Source organism: Delphinapterus leucas, chromosome 20, assembly GCF_059928025.1.
Source record: "Delphinapterus leucas isolate spDelLeu-1000000601 "Yukka" chromosome 20, BTC_Dleu_Yukka2, whole genome shotgun sequence".
NCBI lineage: Eukaryota > Metazoa > Chordata > Mammalia > Artiodactyla > Monodontidae > Delphinapterus > Delphinapterus leucas.
In genome coordinates this window covers 53,338,599-53,358,675 of record NC_143148.1, presented here as the reverse complement: position 1 = coordinate 53,358,675, position 20,077 = coordinate 53,338,599, and the positions used below count along the sequence as shown (strand labels likewise).

The following is a 20,077-nucleotide window of genomic DNA, read 5'->3' as shown; positions in this document are numbered from 1 at the left end:
TATATCAAACATTGTAATCCTTTTTGGATTTACCAGTTTTTAACGTTTTGCCACGTTTGCTGCCTCTTTCTCTGTATGTGTATGTGTGTTTCTGTACATGTATATGTATATATATAGACTCACACATATGTACACACTTAGAACTTATATACAAATGATTATACAGATTATATATAAATTATTATTCTTTTTCTGAACCATTTGAGTGTAGATTGCATACATCATGCCTCTTTACCCAGTAATATGTTTTGTGGTTTGTTTTATGTTTGTTTGTTTTTACTGAAGTATAGTTGATTTACAATGTTGTGTTAGTTTCAGGCGTACAGCAGAGTGATTCAGGTTTTCATATATGTGTGTGTATACACACACACACACACACACACACACATATACATATGTATGTTGTTTTTCAGATTCTTTTCCATTATAGGTTATTATAAGATATTGAATATAGTTCCCTGTGCTAAACTCCTAATTTATCCCTCCCTCCGTCCCCAGTGATATTTAGTAAAGGTATTTCTAAGAAAAAGGATATTCTCAAGTCAACACAGTACAGTTACGAAATCCAAGAAATTTAACATTGATAGAATCCTTTTATCTAATCTTTGGTTCTTTTTTTTTTTTTTTTTTGCGGTACACAGACCTCTCACTGCTGTGGCCTCTCCCATTGCGGAGCACAGGCTCTGGATGCGCAGGCTCAGCAGCCATGGCTCACGGGCCCAGCCGCTCCACGGCATGTGGGATCTTCCCGGACCGGGGCACGAACTCGTGTCCCCTGCATCGGCAGGCGGACTCTCAACCACTGCGCCACCAGGGAAGCCCTAATCTTTGGTTCTTATTCCATTTTTTTCCTATTATCCCAGTAATGTTCTTTAGATTATTTTTCCCTCCAATATAGAATCCAGGCCAGAATCCTATGAAGACTTTAGTTGTCATGTCTCTTTAGTTCCCTTTAATCTGGAGCAGTTCCTTGGTCTTCCATTGTCTTCAGTAACACTTGCATTTTTGAAGAATACTGTCCAGTTATTTTACAGAGTGTTCCTCATTTTGAGTCTGTCTGATGTTTCCTTAAGACTAGATTCAAGTTATTCATCTCCACTGAAATACTTGATATGATGTTATTTCCTCTGTCTTACCCATCCATCTCTTTCCTTCTTCCCTTCCTTTCTCCCTCCCTCCCTCCCTCCCTCTCATCTATCTATCTATCATCATCATCTCTATCTATCTATTATCAGTTCAGACTTGAAGATTATTATTTTATGCAATGGTTTATAATCCATTTCTTCCTCTTATTTACTTTTATGTTCAAATTGTCCTAGATTTGGCCAATGGGAACCCCTCCAAGCTGCCTCATATGTCCTTTTGACATGGCTGGTTATTTTTTTGGTCACTTCCTTACTTCCAGGTACAATAAGACTTTCCAGCCCACTTTGTACCTTGCCTGTCCCAGCCCTGGAAGCAGCCATTTCTCTGGGAAGTCCTGGATTATTTTAGTGGAGGTGGTATTTAGAAGCCAACATCCGGGGTCTAAGTGTGCACATTGCTATGAGAGCTTCATTTTTTCTAAGCCCTTTCAGCTAATGGAGCTAGGAAATAGATACAATTTTAAAAGCCATGAGTTCATACTGATACCTCCAGTTTCATTCTAATCCTACTGAGCTCTTCCTTGCCTTCCCACATTCCATATTTGTGTGTCCCTTCTTCCACAGAGAGAACGCTGTTTCTCCATAACATCATACAGTTACTCATTTGCTCACCCTATAATTCACATAAAATCATTTTAGAATTGCTCCACCCTTACCCTTACAAAAAGCAAACCCACTAAGAAGAATTCAAGATTTGTTTGAGGGTATATAAGTCATTATATTGAGTCCAAAAGTTATTTGTATTGATCATCCTCCCCTTGAATACATAAGTACTACGTGATCCATGGTTGGTTGCATCCATGGATGCAGAACTGTGGACACAGAGGACCACAGTTATATGCATAAGTTATATGCATAAAGTTATATGCAGATTTTCTACTGCATGGGGTTGGTGCCCTTAACCCCTGCGTTGTTCAAGGGTCAGCTATACTCAGAGAAGTGTAGAAGAGAACTATACTCCTTCCCCATCCCTTCTGCTCTATTCTGTCAACCACTGTGGATGTCCAGTTTCATTGTTTTCTGACTTATTCTTCCTCTGTTTCTTTTTGCAAAAATAAACAGATTTATCTATTTTCCCTTCTTTCTTATACTAAAGGTAAAATACTTTTATACCTTGCCTCTCTTTACTTGAAGGTATGTTTTTGGAAATCACTCATTAATTCATAGAAATAGTTTTCATTCTTTTTACAGCTGCATAGTATTCCTTTGTGTGGATACACCATAGTTTACATCCCTAATCTATGCTTGGAAGTTTAGGTAGTTCCAATATTTTGCAGTTGTGAATAATGCTGTGAGGAAAAAATATATATAATAATAATAGTAATAATAATAATAATAAATATATATATATTTTTTGGTATATTTTTATGTTATGTTTCCAGAAGTTGGATTGCTATGTTGAGAGTACATGCATGAACAGTTTTCTCACATGTTGCCAAATTCCCTTCCATGGTAGTTGTACCATTTTGCTTTCCACCCACAATTAAGAGAATGCCCAGCTCCCCACATCCTCTCTAGAAGAGTATACTGTCAAGATTCTGAACTTTTGCCCAGTGAATGGGTAAGAAATGGTATGTCAGTGTAGTTTTAACTTTCATTTCTTTTATTATGAGTTTTAGTTTGCATTATTCTTTTGAGTGAAGATGAAATCTTTTTTTACGTTTAAGAGCTATTTTTATGTAGTATTTGTGGATTGTCTGTCCATGTCTTCTGTCCGTTTTTTTTCCTGGAAGAATTTTGGTCTTCTTGTCCTCACTGTTTAAAATTTCTTTACAATTTGAGGATCTTTTATCTGTGATATGCAAATTTCTTCCTGTTTGTCATTTGCTTTTTAATTAGTCCTTTGCCTTACCCTTGTGCTCTTTTCCTTTCTGTCTGCTTTTGTCTGAGAATTTCTTATTGATTTTAAATGGCTCTTTTTCTCACATCTATCACTTTTAGCATTTGAAACATTCCTATTCTAAAGTCCTTGTCAGATTGTCTCATAATATTCAATTTATCTGATTTGGATTCCTTCATGTCACCAGTATTGATTTTATTGTCTAGGATTCTGAGCATTCAATATCTCCCTATTTCAGAATTTTGGTGTACAGGCTCATTTCAAGAGGGAAGTTGGTTTCTGTCTTTCTTTGCTTCCTCTCTCTCCCTCCACCTGGCCCGGAGCTCCCGAGAAAGCCTTGGCCGTGGACAGCACGTGGTTTTGTCACTGTCGTTCTGCCTTCGTGGGAGGGCATCACGCCATTGCCTGGCTTCCATCCCCTGGGTCCCTCCTCCCGTCTCGAGTGGGAGGCTTGGTTTCTGCTGCCCCCCGGGTACCCTTCCCACCCAGCACTCCTGGCCCCCACCCCTGTGTCGAGCCTCGTGCTGATGCTCTGCCACACACACAAAGAAATGGTTGTTTGTGAGCCCAGTGTTGTCTCTGTCACCTCTGCACGTCTGGAGCAGAGGGGCTGTGTCAGAGCATGATTTTATGGAGGCTTCCTAATGGGAAATACTCCTTTGTACTCTGAAGGAAGGAATGTGAGAAGGCTTGAAGGGAGTGGAAGGAAGGAAAGTAGCCTGATTCGGGGGCGGGGGGGTTCCTTTGTCCCAGAAGCACAGCACGTGTCCCTTCACTTCGCAGTCATCCGCGTGCGGGAAGTGAGGGCACAGAGGAGGGATAGTGACCTCCAGCCTCGCAGCCCTGAGAGGACGGGGTGCGGGGCTTTGAACGCCGCCACCACTGGGTTTTCACTCTGGCCTTCGGGCTCACCAGGGTGTTCACCCATCTCTCCTGGGTCTGTTCCCCGGGCTTGGAGGGAGTGTGTGGGGCTGGGAGTGCGAGAGGCGGGCTGCAAGGACTCACCAGATAATTCCTCATTTTTGGAATGACTTGGCATCCTTCAGCTAACATTTCTGCAGTGCCTAGAATGAGCCAGGCACTTGCTAATCCCATATCGATTCCTTAAATTAGCTCCGAACAACCATGAAAAGCAGGTACCACTAACCCCATCTTCTGATGAAGGAAACGACACTCGAGGGCTCGTGTGGCTTCCTGGCTTCTCCTGATGAGCAAACACAGGGCTGGGATTGCCATGCTGTCTGGCTGCAAAGCCCCAAACTTCTATGCTTCCGGCATGTTCTGTTTCCCATGGTGCCTTCCCTGCCAGCCTGCCCCCATCTCTCCAGAGGCACGGTGCCCCAGAAGAGGAGTGGGCTTGAGAGCACCTCCGTGTGAGGTCAGAGTTAGGTCCAGAAAGGTAACTTTACGCAGCTGTACGTGAGTGAATCCGGGCCCCCACGGAGGCTTCCTCCCTTCCCTGGCCCAGAGATGGTGCATCTTCCAAGTCACCATTGGAGATGTGAGCCATGTGTCCTAATAGAGAATAAACAGGTCTGTTTTCCTCACATAGTTTTATGGATTATTTGGTCAGATGGTTCCTTAAGGGCTGCTTCCCCTTATGCTTTAACAGAAAGACCATGGGCTCCTTCACAGAGAACCCCCCACCCAATATTTTTTATCATGTCACCCTATCTTTTCCTATCTGTCATTATTTTAACTAAGTCTACTTGTTTACTTTCCATCTGCCACGCCCGAAGCAAGCTCTGGGACGGCATGGACCTTATTTCTCTGATTTTTGTTTCATCTCCAACATCTAGTGTTATAGCTGGCCCATAGGAGGTGATAACTAATTAGATTTTTTAAAATTTATCTATTTTTAGTTTTGGCTGCGTTGGGTCTTGGTTGCTGCGTCGGGCTCTTTCTAGTTGCGGTGAGCTGGGGCTACTCTTCGTTGCGGTGCGCAGGCTTCTCATTGCAGTGGCTTCTCCTGTTACGGAGCACGGGCTCTAGGTGCGCGGGCTCAGTAGTTGTGGCACGCGGGCTCAGTAGTTGTGGCTCGAGGGCTCAGTAGTTGTGGCTCACAGGCTCAGAAGTTGTGGCTCACGGGCTCTAGAGCGCAGGCTCAGTAGCTGTGGCGCACGGGCTTAGTTGCTCTGCGGCATGTGGGATCTTCCTGGACCAGGGCTCGAACCCGTGTCCCCTGCTTTGGCAGGCGGATTCTTAACCACTGCACCACCAGGGAAGCCCCTAATTAGATTTTGAATGAATGGAGAAAAGGAGAGGCAGCTGCGTCTAATCCTGGCTCTGCCACTTCAAACCTTCACGGCTCCCAGCAAGTTACTCACTTTTCCTTATCTGCAAAGTGGAGTAAGAATGGCAGTTTTGTAGGACTGTTGAGGAATTTAGAGGCAGCGTACAGAGCTGCTCAGAAAACGTAACCCTCAGGTCCTCCTCCTTAATATAATTGTAAAGCAGCACCTTGACTTGGTTGTGGGGCAGGAGTTTAATCAGACCTCTCCCAGCCCCGGGTAGCACTGATCTTCCCAAGCCCCGAGCTGCTGACTTCTCACGGCCAAGAGCTGGTGGCCGCTGAGAGCAGCTCCCATGATGCGCTGACCTCTGCCAGCAGGTCCCCAGCACGGATCTGCCAGCTCTAATTAGGAAGCTTCTGAGGAGCTGGAGGTTTTGAGGTTGACCCTGAAGAAACAGCTCCCTTTACACAAGGCTTTTAATTAAATGCTCGCGTTTACTTTCCGGAGTTCATTGAATCATTTACCCACATCATGGTGTTTGACAAAGCCCAGTTGCTGTGGGTAATGGAAAAGTACAAAATGAGGAGGCTTCTTGGAGGCTGTCAGGTGACACAGGCACTGCTGCTTCTGTGCCCCTTTGGGGCTGGGCGCTCGTCTGGGTGGGGACGGGGTATGCAGGGAAAGGGCCCAGGGAAGCATTTCCTGGTCCCTGCCTTTGACTTGGTTCTTGAGATTCCAAGACCCCCCCATGCTAACTAAGAATCTGAGTCCACCTTGATGTTATCCAGACCCTGGTTCTCAAAGCCTGGTCGCTGCAGCAGGGGCAGTAGCATGGGGTGGACCCAGCAGGCTGGTTTAACAGTTCTCCAGGTGATCCGAATGCCTGTTCAAGTGTAAGAACAACTGGGAACTTCCCTGGTGGTCCAGTGTGGTAAGTGTGGGAGTGTGGTAAGACTCCACACTCCCAATGCATGGGGCCTGGGGTTGATCCCTGGTCAGGGAACTAGGTCCGCATGCATGCTGCAACTAAGAGTTTGCATGATGAAACTAAGAAGTCCGCATGCTGCAACTAAGAAGTCCGCATGCTGCAACTGAAAGAGCCCACATGCTGCAACTAAGACCCGGCACAGCCAAGATAGATAGATAGGTAGGTAGGTAGGTAGATAGGTGTGTTTCAAAGATGTTCATGATCTTTAAAAAACAAAAAGTGTAAGAACCACTGGTCCAGGGTCTCAAACCTGCCTGTAAGTCACAATTGCCTGGGAAATGGTTTTCTTGGGGGTTTTTTGTTTTGTTTTGTTTTTTAAAATTAACTTAATTTTAAAATGTACTCTTTAAAATAAACTTCACTTTTGTGGATTTCCAGAAAATTTGGAAAGATAATAGAGTTCATGTATACCCCGTACTCAGTCTCTCCTATTATTATGAGCTTCTTCACTAGTGTGGTACATTTGTTACAGCTGATGGACTGCTGTTGATGCATCGTTATCAACTAAAGTCCATCCCTTATCCTAACATCTGTTCCAAGATCCTGATCCCACATCACATGTAGTCGTCATGTTTCCTTAGGATCCTCTGTGCTGTGACAGTTTCTCAGGCTTTCCTGGTTTTTAATGACCTTCACAGTTTTGAAGTATACTGATCAGGTATTTTGTAGAACTCTCCTCCATTGGGATTTGTCTGACCTTTTTTGCATGATTAGACTGGGGATGTAGGTTTCTGAGAGGAAGACCCCAGAGGTCCAGCGCCCTTCTCCTCACATCGTGTCAGGGGTGCACACCACGCCATGACTTATCCCTGTTGGTGTTGGTCTTGATCACGTGGCCAACAAGGCTTTGACTTCTCCATCTGCCACAGTCAGGTTTCTCTACTGTTACTCTCCCCCCTGAGCCCCCCAACTTTCCACACTGTTTGGAAGGAAGTCACTTTGTGCAGCCCGCCCTTAAAGAAGTTATGTTCTACCCCCTTGAGAGCAGAGCATCTACATAAACTGTTTGGAATTCTTCTCCATGGGAGATTTGGCTCTTGTCTCCCACTTATTCATTTATTCAATCTCATTTAATTATATCAGTATGGACTCATGGATATTTATTTTGTGCTTTCAATTATAATGCAATACATACGACTTTATGTTGCTCAAATTCTGCCGTCTTTGGCCATGGGGAGCTCTTTCACTTGCTGTGTCCTTTTGACATACCCCCATCATTGTGAAGGTTGTCGTTATTATTATTTATTTATTGTGGGGTTTTTTTAGTACTTCCGTCCTTTCAGCCTCTGCAAGCTTATCTTGCATGTTTCTTGCCCCAGTCCTGGAATCAGCCATCTCTCCAGAGAGCCCTGGTTCCTTTTATTGAGAATGAAACCAAGCTCTGGGCCCCAGGTGTGCTCACTGCTGTTGGGATGTCAGACTCTGGGGCCCTCTCAGCTGACAGAGCAAGGAAATACACATGTATATACTAGCCTGTTTGTACACGCTTATCTGTAAATATTTCTGAATGTAACCATCTGTATCTGTATTGAGTTCATACTGAGGTCTTCAGTGCTCATCCATTACCACGTTGCTCATTCTAGCCCCCTCCCCTTGCTTACCTGTAAACTGCCACTCCAACACTGAAAAACCTTCTTCTCCCCATCTGCCATCCATTTATGTAATTGTTCAGCTCCAGCGTTCATGTATAATGTCAGAATTGTTAACTCGTACTTACCTCCATGTGATCAACTTTGTCAGCTGGAGTACACTGCTTCTGTGCAGGTTATTTGGCCTTTAATTTTACAGACTCCACTCATTCCTAAAGTTACTTAGGTCAGCGCCTCCCTCCCCCCGCACCCGCTTCAGGGAGGTGGTTTCATACGTTTGTCATACAGTTAGATTCTTTTATCACATTCTGCATTCCATCCTTGGATTCCCCCCATCTCTTAATTTTTTAAAAAAAATTTGCATACTTTAAGGTTCACTGTCTATGCTGTAGTTCTTCAGGTTTCGACAAATGCTTTATGTCTCATATTCACCATCATAATATCATATAGAGTAGTTTCATTGCCCTAAAAAAATCCCCTACGCTTCACCAATTCCACCCTTCTCTTATTGCACCTGAACCCCTGGCAACCACTGATCTTATAACTGTTTCTATACTTTTGCCTTTTCTAGAATGTCACATAATTGGAATCATGTAATGTGTAGCCTTTTCAGAGTGGCTTCTTAGTAATACGCATTTCAGATTCATTCACGTATTTTTGTGGCTTGATAATGAATTTCTTTGTATGCCAAATATTCTTTTGTGTGAATGAACCAGAGTTTGTTTATCCATTCACCTAGTAAAGGGCATATTGGTTGCTTCTGATTTTGGGTTATTATGAGTAAAGCTGCAGTTTTTTGGTTTTGTTTGTTTTGTTTCGTGGCCATTGTCGGGTTCCCTGTTGCTGAAAGCATCCAAGCAGAAGCTGGGTGCTCTCGGATGGATGAGTGGGAGAGGGAATCAAGGATTGCATGGGGTCATTCACAGAGAGCCCTCTCTGTGCTCGTCCAAGTTTGGAGCCGTTAAGTCCCAGGCCCTTCACCACCCAGAACAGAGCTGCACATGGGTCCCAGCCACATCGGACCCTTTCCATGAAAATCTGAGCATTCTCTGGTCACACTCCTGTGTAACTGTTCCCCAGTCAGTTTCTCACTTTGTTCCTCTGATTTTGGAAGGCTCTGCTCTGACCAACGGGGGACTAAACCTGCACAGCTCGGTGAAGAGGAAGCTGGAAGCGGAGAAGGACTACGTCTTTGACAAGAGGCTCAGGTACAGCGTCCGCCAGAACGAAAGCAACTGTCGCTTTCGGGACATTGTTGTGCGGAAGGAAGAGGGCTTCACGCACATCCTGCTGTCCAGCCAGACCTCGGACAACAACGCGCTGACCCCTGAGGTGAGGGGGCAGGATGGGGGGTGGGTGTCACTCTGAGGCAGTCACAGTAGGGCGCTGGCTCTCTCTCTGTGCCCTCAGGAGTGGATGGAGACAGCCGACGCTCGTGCAGACTTGACCGCGGGACCCCATTTACTGATCACCTTACATACGTTATCCGTCTGATATTTACGACCAGTAACCATATTATCCCATTTTGAAGATGAAGACCCCGGTAAACAGAGAGATTCAATAAACTGATTGTGGTCCCAGAATTAGTATTAGCCCCAGAAACCAAGCATCATATCTCGGGCTTTTCCAGTGAGACTGCATTATAATCAGCATGTCAGATTTCTTTGCTTTAGATGGAATTATATTCACTCAGCTCGCTTATAGTTTTTTTAATTGAGATGTAATTCACATGCCATAAATTTTACCCTTTTAAAACGTACCATTCAGTGGTGTTTAGTATATTCACAAGGTTGTGCAACCATCGGCACTAATTCCAGAACATTTCCATCACCCCCAAAGGAAACCCTGTGCCCACTAACAGTCACCCCATTCTCCCCCGGCCCAAGTCCCCGGCAACCACTAATCTCCTTTCTGTCTCTATGGATTTACCTATTCTGGACATTTCGTATGCATGGAATCCTACAGTACATGGTCTTCCATGACTGGCTTCTTTCACGCAGCACGGTGTTTTGGGGGTTTCTACATGTGGTAGCATGATCAGTGCTTCATTCCTCTTCCATGTGTGGATAGGCCACATTTTGTCCATTAGTTCTCCAGTTGAGGGACATTTGGATTGTCTCCACTTTGGGCTATCATGAAAAATAATGTTATGGACATTTGTGTATATGTTTTTGTGTGAACGTATGTTTTCAGTTTTCTTGGATATATTCCTGATTATGGAATTGCTGGGTCATATAGTAACTCCATATTTGACTTTTTGAGGAACTGCCAAACTATTTTCCCCAGTGGCTGGACCATTTTACATCCCCACCAGTGGTATGTGAAGGTCCCAATTTCTCCATATCTTTGTCAGCACTTATTATTGTCTGTCTTTTCTATTATAGCCGTTTTAGTGGGAGTGAGGTGCTGTCTCATTGTGGTTTTGATTTGCATTTTCCTAGTGACTGATGATGTTGGGCATCTTCTCAGGTGCCTGTTGGCCATTTGTCTACCTTCTTTGGAGAGATGTCTATTCAAATCCTTTGCCTAGTTTTAAAAATGGGATTTTTGTTGTTGTTGTTATTGAGTTTTGAGCGTTCTCTGTATGTTCTGGATACTAGACCCTTATCAGAGCTATGATACTTCCATTCTATGGGTTGTATTTTTCCTTTCTAGATAGTAGTCTTTGATACACAATTTTTAAAATGTTGGTGAAGTCCAATTTATCTTTTTCCTCTATTACTTTTTTTTTTTTTGCGGTACGCGAGCCTCTCACTGTTGTGGCCTCTCCCGTTGCGGAGCACAGGCTCCGGACGCACAGGCTCAGCGGCCATGGCTCACGGGCCCAGCCGCTCCGCGGCACGTGGGATCTTCCCGGACCGGGGCACGAACCCGTGTCCCCTGCATCGGCAGGCGGACTCTCAACCACTGCGCCACCAGGGAAGCACCCTCTACTACTTTTTAAAATGCTAATGCTACTTATGTCTTAGATGAATAGGACAGGGAATGCTTAATGCAGTTAGGTAGACAACACCATTCAGAATATGGGATACTCAGTAGGGAGCAATGAAGAGATTGTTACCGGTGCAAATGTAGGAAGACGGGCATCTAAGCAGTCTTCTCCAACTGGACCGACCTGGGCAGGACATAGAGTGATCAATCACAAAAACGACTGGTGTGGCTAGTAGTGGCTCTTCAGGCTTTATGTTTGCTATTTATCCCATTTCATCCCACCAGTACCCTTCTGATGTAGGATCATTATGATCCACCTCTTACAGAGGACACAGGGTAGGCCTAGGGAACTGAACAGGCCTGGAGTCACAGAGCTTCAGGAGGGCAGGGCCCTCACCACTTTCACCCATCCTTTTGTCCTGGCCCTCAGCCCAGCGCCTGGCCCATTGAAGACAGTTCAGTGAAAACCCCCTTTTTCTGTCCCTTGATATCCTGCACTCCAGTGTCCACCGTAGCCATGCAGACCTGGAGGGTGAACCACAGGGGTGTGTTTTCTTTTAGGTGGGACACAGTCAAGGAGTGGCTGCCCAGCCAGATGGAGATGGCTAGGTGGCCTGGCACTGCCCAGTATGTCCAGTGCACTCAGCGTGGCCCCTGAAGTGGGTGGAGTGGGAGATGCTGTGTCCTTGAACTTGCAATCACGTGTCTTGTCATTATGATTTACATAGACTGTGGCTCTTTTTCGGGATTGTGGGGTGACAGTCAGGAATGCTTGTCAACCTGTGAGGGAAGAGAGTGGCTCAAGCCTGTGGAGTTAGGGGGGCTGCTGGTTGCTCGTTGCCCCTCTTCTAAGCATGGTGTTTTGGGGGTCTCTCCCCCCTCCACCTTCAGCAGAACCACCTCAGGGTTCTCTGCTGTGTAGGCCTCTGCATAGGACTCAGAGCCTGGGGTCTGTGGTTTACCCCAAAGGCCGCCCTTCACATGTTTATACACCTGGAAGCCTTGTTATTTTAAGCTCATCATGAAACATTCACACGAGACCGATTCTGCTTAGACTTTTTTTCTGCTTCACTACTTTTAAAAAGGGTGCTTGGGACTTCCATGGTGGCACAGTGGTTAAGAATCTGCCTGCCAATGCAGGGGACACGGGTTCAGGCCCTGGTCCAGGAAAACCCCACATGCCGCATAGCAGCTAAGCCCGTGTGCCACAACTACTGAGCCTGTGCTCTAGAGCCTGCGAGCCACGACTACTGAGCCCACGCACCACAACTACTGAAGCCTGCGTGCCTAGAGCCCGTGCCCCGCAACAAGAGATGCCACTGCAATGAGAAGCCCGCGCACTGCAACAGAGAGTAGCCCCTGCTCGCTGCAACTAGAGAAAGCCCACACACAGCAGCGAAGACCCAACGCAGCCAAAAATAAATAAATAAATAAATGTATTAAAAAAAAATAAAAAGCGTGCTTGAAAAAGGCACAGTATTTTCCTCTGATAAACCGAATAAATGAGAAGTCTCCCAGCTCATTCTGGGAGCAGCTCTGTGTACTAACTGTTGCCTTCTCATCACAGAAACGTGTGGCATTCAAGTGATTTAAGGTGCCCGGGTTCTCACTTCCCGAGCCGCGGGCTTGGTTAATTTGGGGGTTTACTCCTAACTGGTGTCTGTCAGTAACAGAGCAGGAGGAAGACGGAGAAACAGTCATTGATCGGGTGTTTTCAGCTCTCTCAGCAACCAAAGTGGATTGACTCTATGGATAAATTGGCAAACTGGGTAAAGTAGCCCCGAAATGAAGGTCCTGTTGAAATGAGGAGGTGGTGTTAGGGAGGGGTACAGAGTTAGCGCAGGAACCTAGCAGACCGGGTTTGAACCCTCCTTCCACTAATTTACCTCTTCTGTTACCTTGGGATTACTTTCCTTCTCTGAGCATTCTCGTTTACAGAAATTATACAGTATCTTCCCTGTGGGATTAGAGATAATATCTGCAAAAGAGGCTCTCAGAGTCCCTGGCACCTGGAGGTATTCAGTGAATGTTCCTATCATTGTTAAGATGAAACGGAGGTGACTTAACAGCCACCAGCAGGCCCAGCCCTGCTCGTTCATGGAGGGACTGGAAGGAGGCCTCCTTCACCGTCATAACTGAATTCTTTTTCTAGTTGTATATGAGACATTGGCTGGATCGGCCTCATGGGCAGAAATTCACACATTACTGGGTGTATTAACTAGATTCTGAGGCTAGCAGGTGTGTTGTAATATTTCTCCTGTCTGAAATATAGCAAAGAGCCAGGAAAATAACGAAAATGCCCCTTAAGGAAAGAGCCAGAAAAATAGATTGTCCAGTGTCTTGGTGATTAAAAGCTCATTCACTTTCCCATTAGGAGAGGACCTCAGGCCCTCACTCTTCCTGGTTTTCTTGGTGGCTCCCAGCCTCGGCAGACAGACCACCACCCTCCACGGGGGCACACCTCACACCGTCTTGATCATACCTGCTATATCCACACCATCTGCAAGCCAGTTAATTCTTAAATAGCTCTCATATGTTTCCTTCTGTTTCCATCACAAACATGAGAGTCCGCACTACTAGCTATTTTGTCTGCACTATTGTAATAACCTACTAACAAGTCTGCCCACTGTCATGTTTCCTGCCCTGTCACCCGTTCTTCAGAAGACAGAGTGATCTGTTGGAAATGCGAATACAATCAAGTCACCCCCCCCACACACACACACACACACGCACTTCAAAGACATCAATGGCTCCTGATGGTTCTTGATAAGAATCAAAACCCTTAACTAATGTTGCTGGTGAGGCTGGTGCTTCTGACCCTCCAGCCTCATCTCACATCACATGGCTAGCAAGTGCAGAGCAGGGGCAGTGAATCTCAAGAAAGGATTTGGGACTTCCACTCTTCTCTTGCTGCACTCCAGTCACCCTGGCTTTCTTTCATGCTCACACCTGCCCCAGGGCCTTTGTACATGCCTGTCTTTCTGACTAAAGCAGCCTTCCTTCCCTCCTGGCTTAGCTGAACCTTGCTGTTCCTAAGGATCTCAGCACAGCCACCACTTCCACAAGGAAGTCTTCCCTCCCCTCCTGGACCAGGTTATGTCTGTCTCTCATGGCCTCTGCACTCACCCTCCTGGAACACATCCCAGTTATCAGTGTATGTGTAGCTTTGTGGTAATTTGTGAAATGTCTGATTGCCTCCATTAGACTCTAAACTTCTTGAGGAGGTAAACACTGTACCATTCACTCAATCCAACAAACATTTATTAAATTGTGTTACGTGCACAATTTCCTGGTGTTATAGGGCTAAACAGATGAGTAGAATACTATTTTATTGAAGCTCTTTTATTTTTTTTGGCTGTGTTGGGTCTTCGTTGCTGTGCATGGGCTTTCTCTAGCTGTGGTGAGCGGGGTCTACTCTTCGTTGTTTGTGAGCTTCTCATCACGGTGGTTTCTCTTGTTGTGGAGCACGGGCTTCAGTAGTTGCAGCATGTGGGCTCCATAGTTGCGGCATGCAGGTTCAGTAGTTGTGGCACCTGAGCTCAGTAGTTGTGGCATGTGGGCTCAGTAGTTGTAGCTCGCAGGCTCTAGAGCACAGGCTCAGTAGTTGTGGCTCATGGGCTTAGTTGCTCCGTGGCATGTGGGATCTTCCCGGACCAAGGATCGAACCCGTGTCACCTCGGTTGGCAGGCGGATTCTTAACCACTGAGCCACCAGGGAAGTCCTTATTTGAACTCCTAAGGGATGGTATTAGTTATATTACCACATAACACATTGCTCTAAACTTAGCATCTTAAAACAACAAATACAGCCTGTGAGGGTCAAGTGTGCTGGCTTGGCTTAGCTGGGTACTTCGGCCTCAGAGTCTCCCACAAGGCTGCAGTTGAGGTGTTGGCTGCGGCTGCAGTCTCACCTGAAGGCTCGATGGGGGAGGCTCCACTTTCAGGCACCTCCAGCTGGCTGCTGGCAGGTCCCAGGTCCTCACTGGCCAGAGACATCAGTTCTTTGTCATTGGCTACTCCCCATGGACTATGGCATAGCCTCTCCATAGGGGTACTCACAGCATGGCAGCCTGCATCCCCTGGACCGAGAGCTCCAAGAAAGAGGTTTGGCAAAAGAGGACGGCCGAGGGAATTCCCAGGTGGTCCAGTGGTTAGGACTTGGCGCTTTCACTGCTGGGGCTCGGGTTCAATCCTTGGTTGGGGAACTAAGATCCCGCAAGCCTCGCAGTGCAGCCAGAAAAAAAAAAAAAAAAAAAAAGAGAGGACAGCCAAGACAAGCTATCGTCATCCTGTATCTTAGTCTCCTCTTGAAAGGGGCATCCATCACTTTACCATATTCTCTCAGTTAGAAGTGGGTCACTAGGTCCTGTCTGTACTCGAGGGGAGGGGATTGCACACAGGTGTGAATACCAGCTGCCTTAGAGGCTGCCTGTCACAGGGGTTTAAATCAGGAAGGAGGCAGGAAAAAGTAAGGAGACACCCGTTCTACCAGGGAGTTTGTAGAAGTGTCAGAGCAGGGATTTAAAGTACTTGGGGTGTCAGGGGAAGGAGGGGGTGGCATTTTGTCTGTGGTATTTGGGAAGGCCTTCGTGAGGGTGGTCGCAGTTGAGACGGGCCCTGGGTGACTGGGTTCAGCAAGTAAAGATGAAGGAGAGAGAGGGACCCTGGTCTGCTCCCTTTTTATACCCTTTTTTTTTTTTTTGCGGTATGCGGGCCTCTCACTGTTGTGGCCTCTCCCACTGCGGAGCACAGGCTCCGGACGCGCAGGCTCAGCGGCCATGGCTCACGGGCCCAGCCACTCCGCGGCATGTGGGATCTTACCGGACCGGGGCACAAACCCGCATCCCTGCATCTGCAGGCGGACTCTCAACCACTGCGCCACCAGAGAATCCCTATACCCGCTTTTAATGGATTTGGTCATCTGCTTCCAACCCGTGGCAGATCGAAAGGTAGAAGTGGCAGGGAGGAGCATGCTTTCTCTAGCAGACACTCACGCAGGAGCAGGTAGTGGCTGTCAGGAGCCGAGCAGGGGCAGTGAATCTCCAGAACGGACCTGGGACTTCCAGATGCACCACGGTCTGGCCCCTTTTGTAACAGAAGCATGCCCTGGGAGCTTCTGAGGGGACTGCTCCTTTACAGGCTGTAGCACTTGCCCTGGAGAGGTAGTTACACGTGTGCCATGTGTTCTGTTTAAGAAGGCAAAGGAGTGTGTAATAACTTTAGAACCTTTTACTCTAAACACACCAGTTACATTATAAAATAGGTGGTGGGATGGGGCGTGGTCCTTCGAGAAGGTGGCACCTTAGCCATCAGTCCAAATCGGATTATCAACACGAGAAAGGGAAAGGAAGGGCATACTAACTAGATATATACGTTTTTTAAAATTAAAAATGTAGTATGTACTTTTGTTGTATGAACAAAGCACAAAGCCACTTTCCACTTAATTCGTAAAGGAGGCAGCCGCCGTGTTTGATTTTGTTTTTACTAATTGACAAGTACGTGTGCCCTCGCATGGAGAGTCACACGCAGAAGTGCAGCTCATGTCTTCAGAGCAGGGTTTTCTTTGCCTCTCGGAGAAATAGAGTTCATATCTAGGTGAGAGTGTGTCTATTTCTGGAGTCAGATGGATTAAAGGACCCACATGATAGTGGCCTGTTAGCTTTTCTGATGTTCAAAGTGAGTATCTGTGGCTTATCCCCTGTTAAGAGCAGAAAGTACTTCTCCCATCCTTCTCACAGAGCTCAGACCCCGAGAGTCGTGATTCAGGTTGACGCCTAGGCCTGGTTTTTTTTCCACAAAGATTCATCCATTTATTTAAGTCATCCTACAGTGTGCAGTCATGGACAGAGAAGGGACGTAGGGGTGAGATTTGCATCCTGGTTCTGCCTCTTACTGGTGACCTTGAACCACTTACTTTGCTTCTCTGAGTCTTCCTTGCTTCATCTGCAAGATTGGGATACCATTCCCTACCTTACAGGAATTTTGTTTGGAGTAAAATGTTACGTGCAAGTTAACAGATGCAATCCCTGACCCCTCTTAAGTGCTTAATTAAGCGGGGCGGCGGGGGTGTGTGTCATTTAAAGTACAATTTAAAAAACAATGCTCTCATAAAATTTCCCCACTATACCCTGTGATTCTGCCTTTTGAATAATTAATAACAATCCTTTAAAAGCCTGTTCCTTTACTGTCTCTCCTGTTGGACTGTCAGCTCCACTCAGGCAAGTAAATGCCTTGTTTTTTCTTACCGTGCACTTTTTGCACTTATTTTTCCTGCTTCCCTAACTTCTGTTGGATTGAGTGATGGAGCTTTCTTTATTTTGCCCCTCCCCCGCAGCCATTAGTTGTAATTCACGTACTTTTAAGAAGTTTTCCTTAAGCTATGTACACGTAGCGGAGCCTAAACGTGATCATGACCCTTTGCACCACTCCCAGACACATAACCTCGGCACGCCCTAACTCTCGTCATCTAACCCAATATTATTGCCTAAGGCTATAGTTCTACCTTGTGTAAAACCCCAGCTTCCAATTAGCCATTATCAGTATGATGATTTTTACAGTCAATTCTTCTTTTTTTTCTTTTTTTGTTTTGTTTTGTTTTGTTTTGTTTGCGGTACACGGGCCTCTCACTGTGGTGGCCTCTCGCGTTGCGGAGCACAGGCTCCAGACGCGCAGGCTCAGCGGCCATGGCTCACGGGCCCAGCCGCATGTGGGATCTCCCCGGAACCGGGGCATGAACCCACAGGGGACTCTCAACCACTGCGCCACCAGGGAAGCCCTACAGTCAATTCTTATATTGATTTACTAACACATTCTCCACTTTCTGTGCCGGTTGCTGTTCCTTACATGTCAGTTTTTCTTTCTGAACATGGTTTTCTTCTTCTTGAAGTGCATCCTCTTTTAGTTCTTTCAGTGAGGGCCTAAGGGTGGCAGACATTCTTTTAACTGAAAATGCCTACTCTTTACCCTTGCCTTTGAATGATGGTTTAGCTGGAGACAGAATACGTGTTTAATGGCTATTTTCCTCAGCACCTGGAAAACGTTATGGGTCTGTTGCCAAAGCCCACTTCCTACGTGCCACCTATGAGCCACGTGAGCATTTTAGTGGAGTTTAGGGTAAGGAAGAGTGTAATTAAACCGGGCCTTCTAATGCTGGCTAACATACCTCACCTGGGCTGTGCACAGGAGTATTTTCCCACCCCTCAGAAAGGGCTAAACAAGCGAATGCTGGAGGAAGATCTGCAGAGATTTACCAGGGCTTAGATGGCTCCACGCCAGGCTTCCGAGTCTGCAGCCAGTGACCCCACTGGCACCTCCTTAGCACCCTGTGCTGCTTCCGGGATGGTGCAGGGTGTCTGGTTTGGCGTTTCATTGCTTGGTCTGGACGTGGCGTGTGTTCAGGGGAGGCTCCCTGCACAGGCCGAGTAGACTGACTGGCCTCTGCACCCAGGGGTCGGCATAGGTCTGAAGACCCCTGGCTTACAAATGGACACTCACCCCCGCAAATCCGTCTCTGCCCACAGATCATGAAGGAGGTGCGGCGCGCGCTCTGCAACGCGGCCACGGACGACAGCAAACTGCTGCTGCTTAGCGCCGTGGGCAGCGTGTTCTGCAGTGGCCTGGATTACTCCTACCTAATTGGCCGGTTGTCCAGTGACCGGAGGAAGGAGAGCACCCGGATTGCAGAGGCCATCAGGTGAGCCCTGCTCATGTTCAAACACTTGGGGACCTGCCTCGGGCTGCCACGTTTACCACTGAAAAATACAGGCTGCTCAGGGACTTCCCTGGCGGTCCAGTGGTTAAGACTCCACGCTTCCATGGCTGGGGGCACGGGTTCCATCCCTAGTTGGGGAACTAAGATCCCACATGCTGCGCGGTGCAGCCAAAAAAATTAATAATAATAAAAAAAATACAGACTGCTCAGTTAAATTTGAATTTCAAACAATGAAACATTTTCTAAAGCACAGGTATATCCCAACCCATGCAGTACGTGGGATATACATATACTAAAAAAATTATTTGATGTTTATCTGAAATTCAGATTCTAATTGGGCATCCAGTGTTTTCCTGCCAAACTTAGGGATGCTTTTACACTCTAGGTTATATCCCACTTTATTCTTTTGATCAAAAAGAGATTTTATTTCTTCATATTAAGCCCAGTGTCTGGTAATGCCCAAGTATTATACACACTACTCCCACCCTCTGCCTGATGGTGAAATCTTTGCTTTTCTGGAGGTCCCTGCGTCCTGGAGCTGACATGGCTCAGCCCTGGGGAGAAGGATGGATGTGGGGAGCTGTGTATATGCAGATCCAATGGGGTGGGGAATGTTCCCCCACTGTCTTATGGCCTTTGGGGCAAAAAGTGGGATCCTCGGGGTGACAGCCAATCCCAAAGATCAGCATCTCCTCTGGGACACTGAAGGGTAGTTATCTCCCCATTCTTTATGCATTTGTCAAAAGCAAGTGGTCATGATTTCCAGCAAGGGTGTCACGGGTCCTGCATCCTGGGAAGGGCGCATATGCCCACTGCTGCATCTTATGTGGTCCTCAGACAAGCCACGGTTCAGGGATGCCTCCTGGTCACTTGAAAAGGAGCAGTTACTCTGCGTGGAGTCGTGGAGCCTCCGGCCGCATGTTAGGGATTTTCTGTGGCCTCCAGTCTCACTGGGCTCTGGCAGCGTCTCCCGGAAGCTGATTCCCACAGGCAAGGGAGGCTTCCAGGGGATGCAGAGCCTCCAAGAGGTGACACAGGGACGCCTGCATATGTGGGGTTCTGAGTCCCTCTTTAGGGGGAAGCATCCCCTAGAATCTCTGCTCTAAAACCCCTGTGCACTTCCCGTGGCAGAATTCTTGCTGGAAGAGACGTGGGCTACCTGAAGGCAGTTATTAGAAAAGGCGTCGTGGTTTCAGGCTGCTCTCGGGCTGCCCACGTGCAGATAGCCCAGCCGTGTACACGGAGGTTTGTTCTTTGCTCCACTCGGCTCTGTCCTTTCACAGGCACTTTGTCACATAGTGAGGGGAGCAGCAGGGTCCCCCGTAAGCGTCCCTCCTCATTTATGGGACTCTCAGAGATGGGGCGCCTACCTCTGTGGCCTGAGCAAAGTCGTGGCTGTAGCCTTCACCTGGTTTACGAGTTTCACTGGTGGCATTAGCTGCAGTCTCAAACTGGAGGAGATGCTGAACGCATGACCTCATCTCTGGAGAAACGCAGCCAGTGGAGCTCAGACAGTTGCCATCTCCTCAGGAAGGAGAGTTTCTCTTAGGCAGAGCAAAGGGAAAGGCGGCAGAGGAAGCGGAGTTTCCTAGTTCGTGGGCTGGCAGGGACCCAGGGAGATGGAGTGGGGGTGTCCCCTG

At 47.0% G+C, this 20,077-nt stretch overlaps 1 protein-coding gene across 2 annotated transcripts in view; it reads left to right on the top strand.

The window, feature by feature from the left end:
- Positions 1 to 20,077, top strand: part of CDYL2 (chromodomain Y like 2) — a 191,183-nt gene that overhangs the window by 153,300 nt on the left and 17,806 nt on the right. For both annotated transcript variants that reach the window (XM_089903334.1, XM_089903333.1), the window contains exons 3-4: positions 8,911 to 9,128; positions 18,247 to 18,419. In XM_089903334.1, coding sequence (XP_089759460.1) covers positions 8,911 to 9,128; positions 18,247 to 18,419 — 391 coding nt within the window. The remainder of the gene's footprint in view (positions 1 to 8,910; positions 9,129 to 18,246; positions 18,420 to 20,077) is intronic.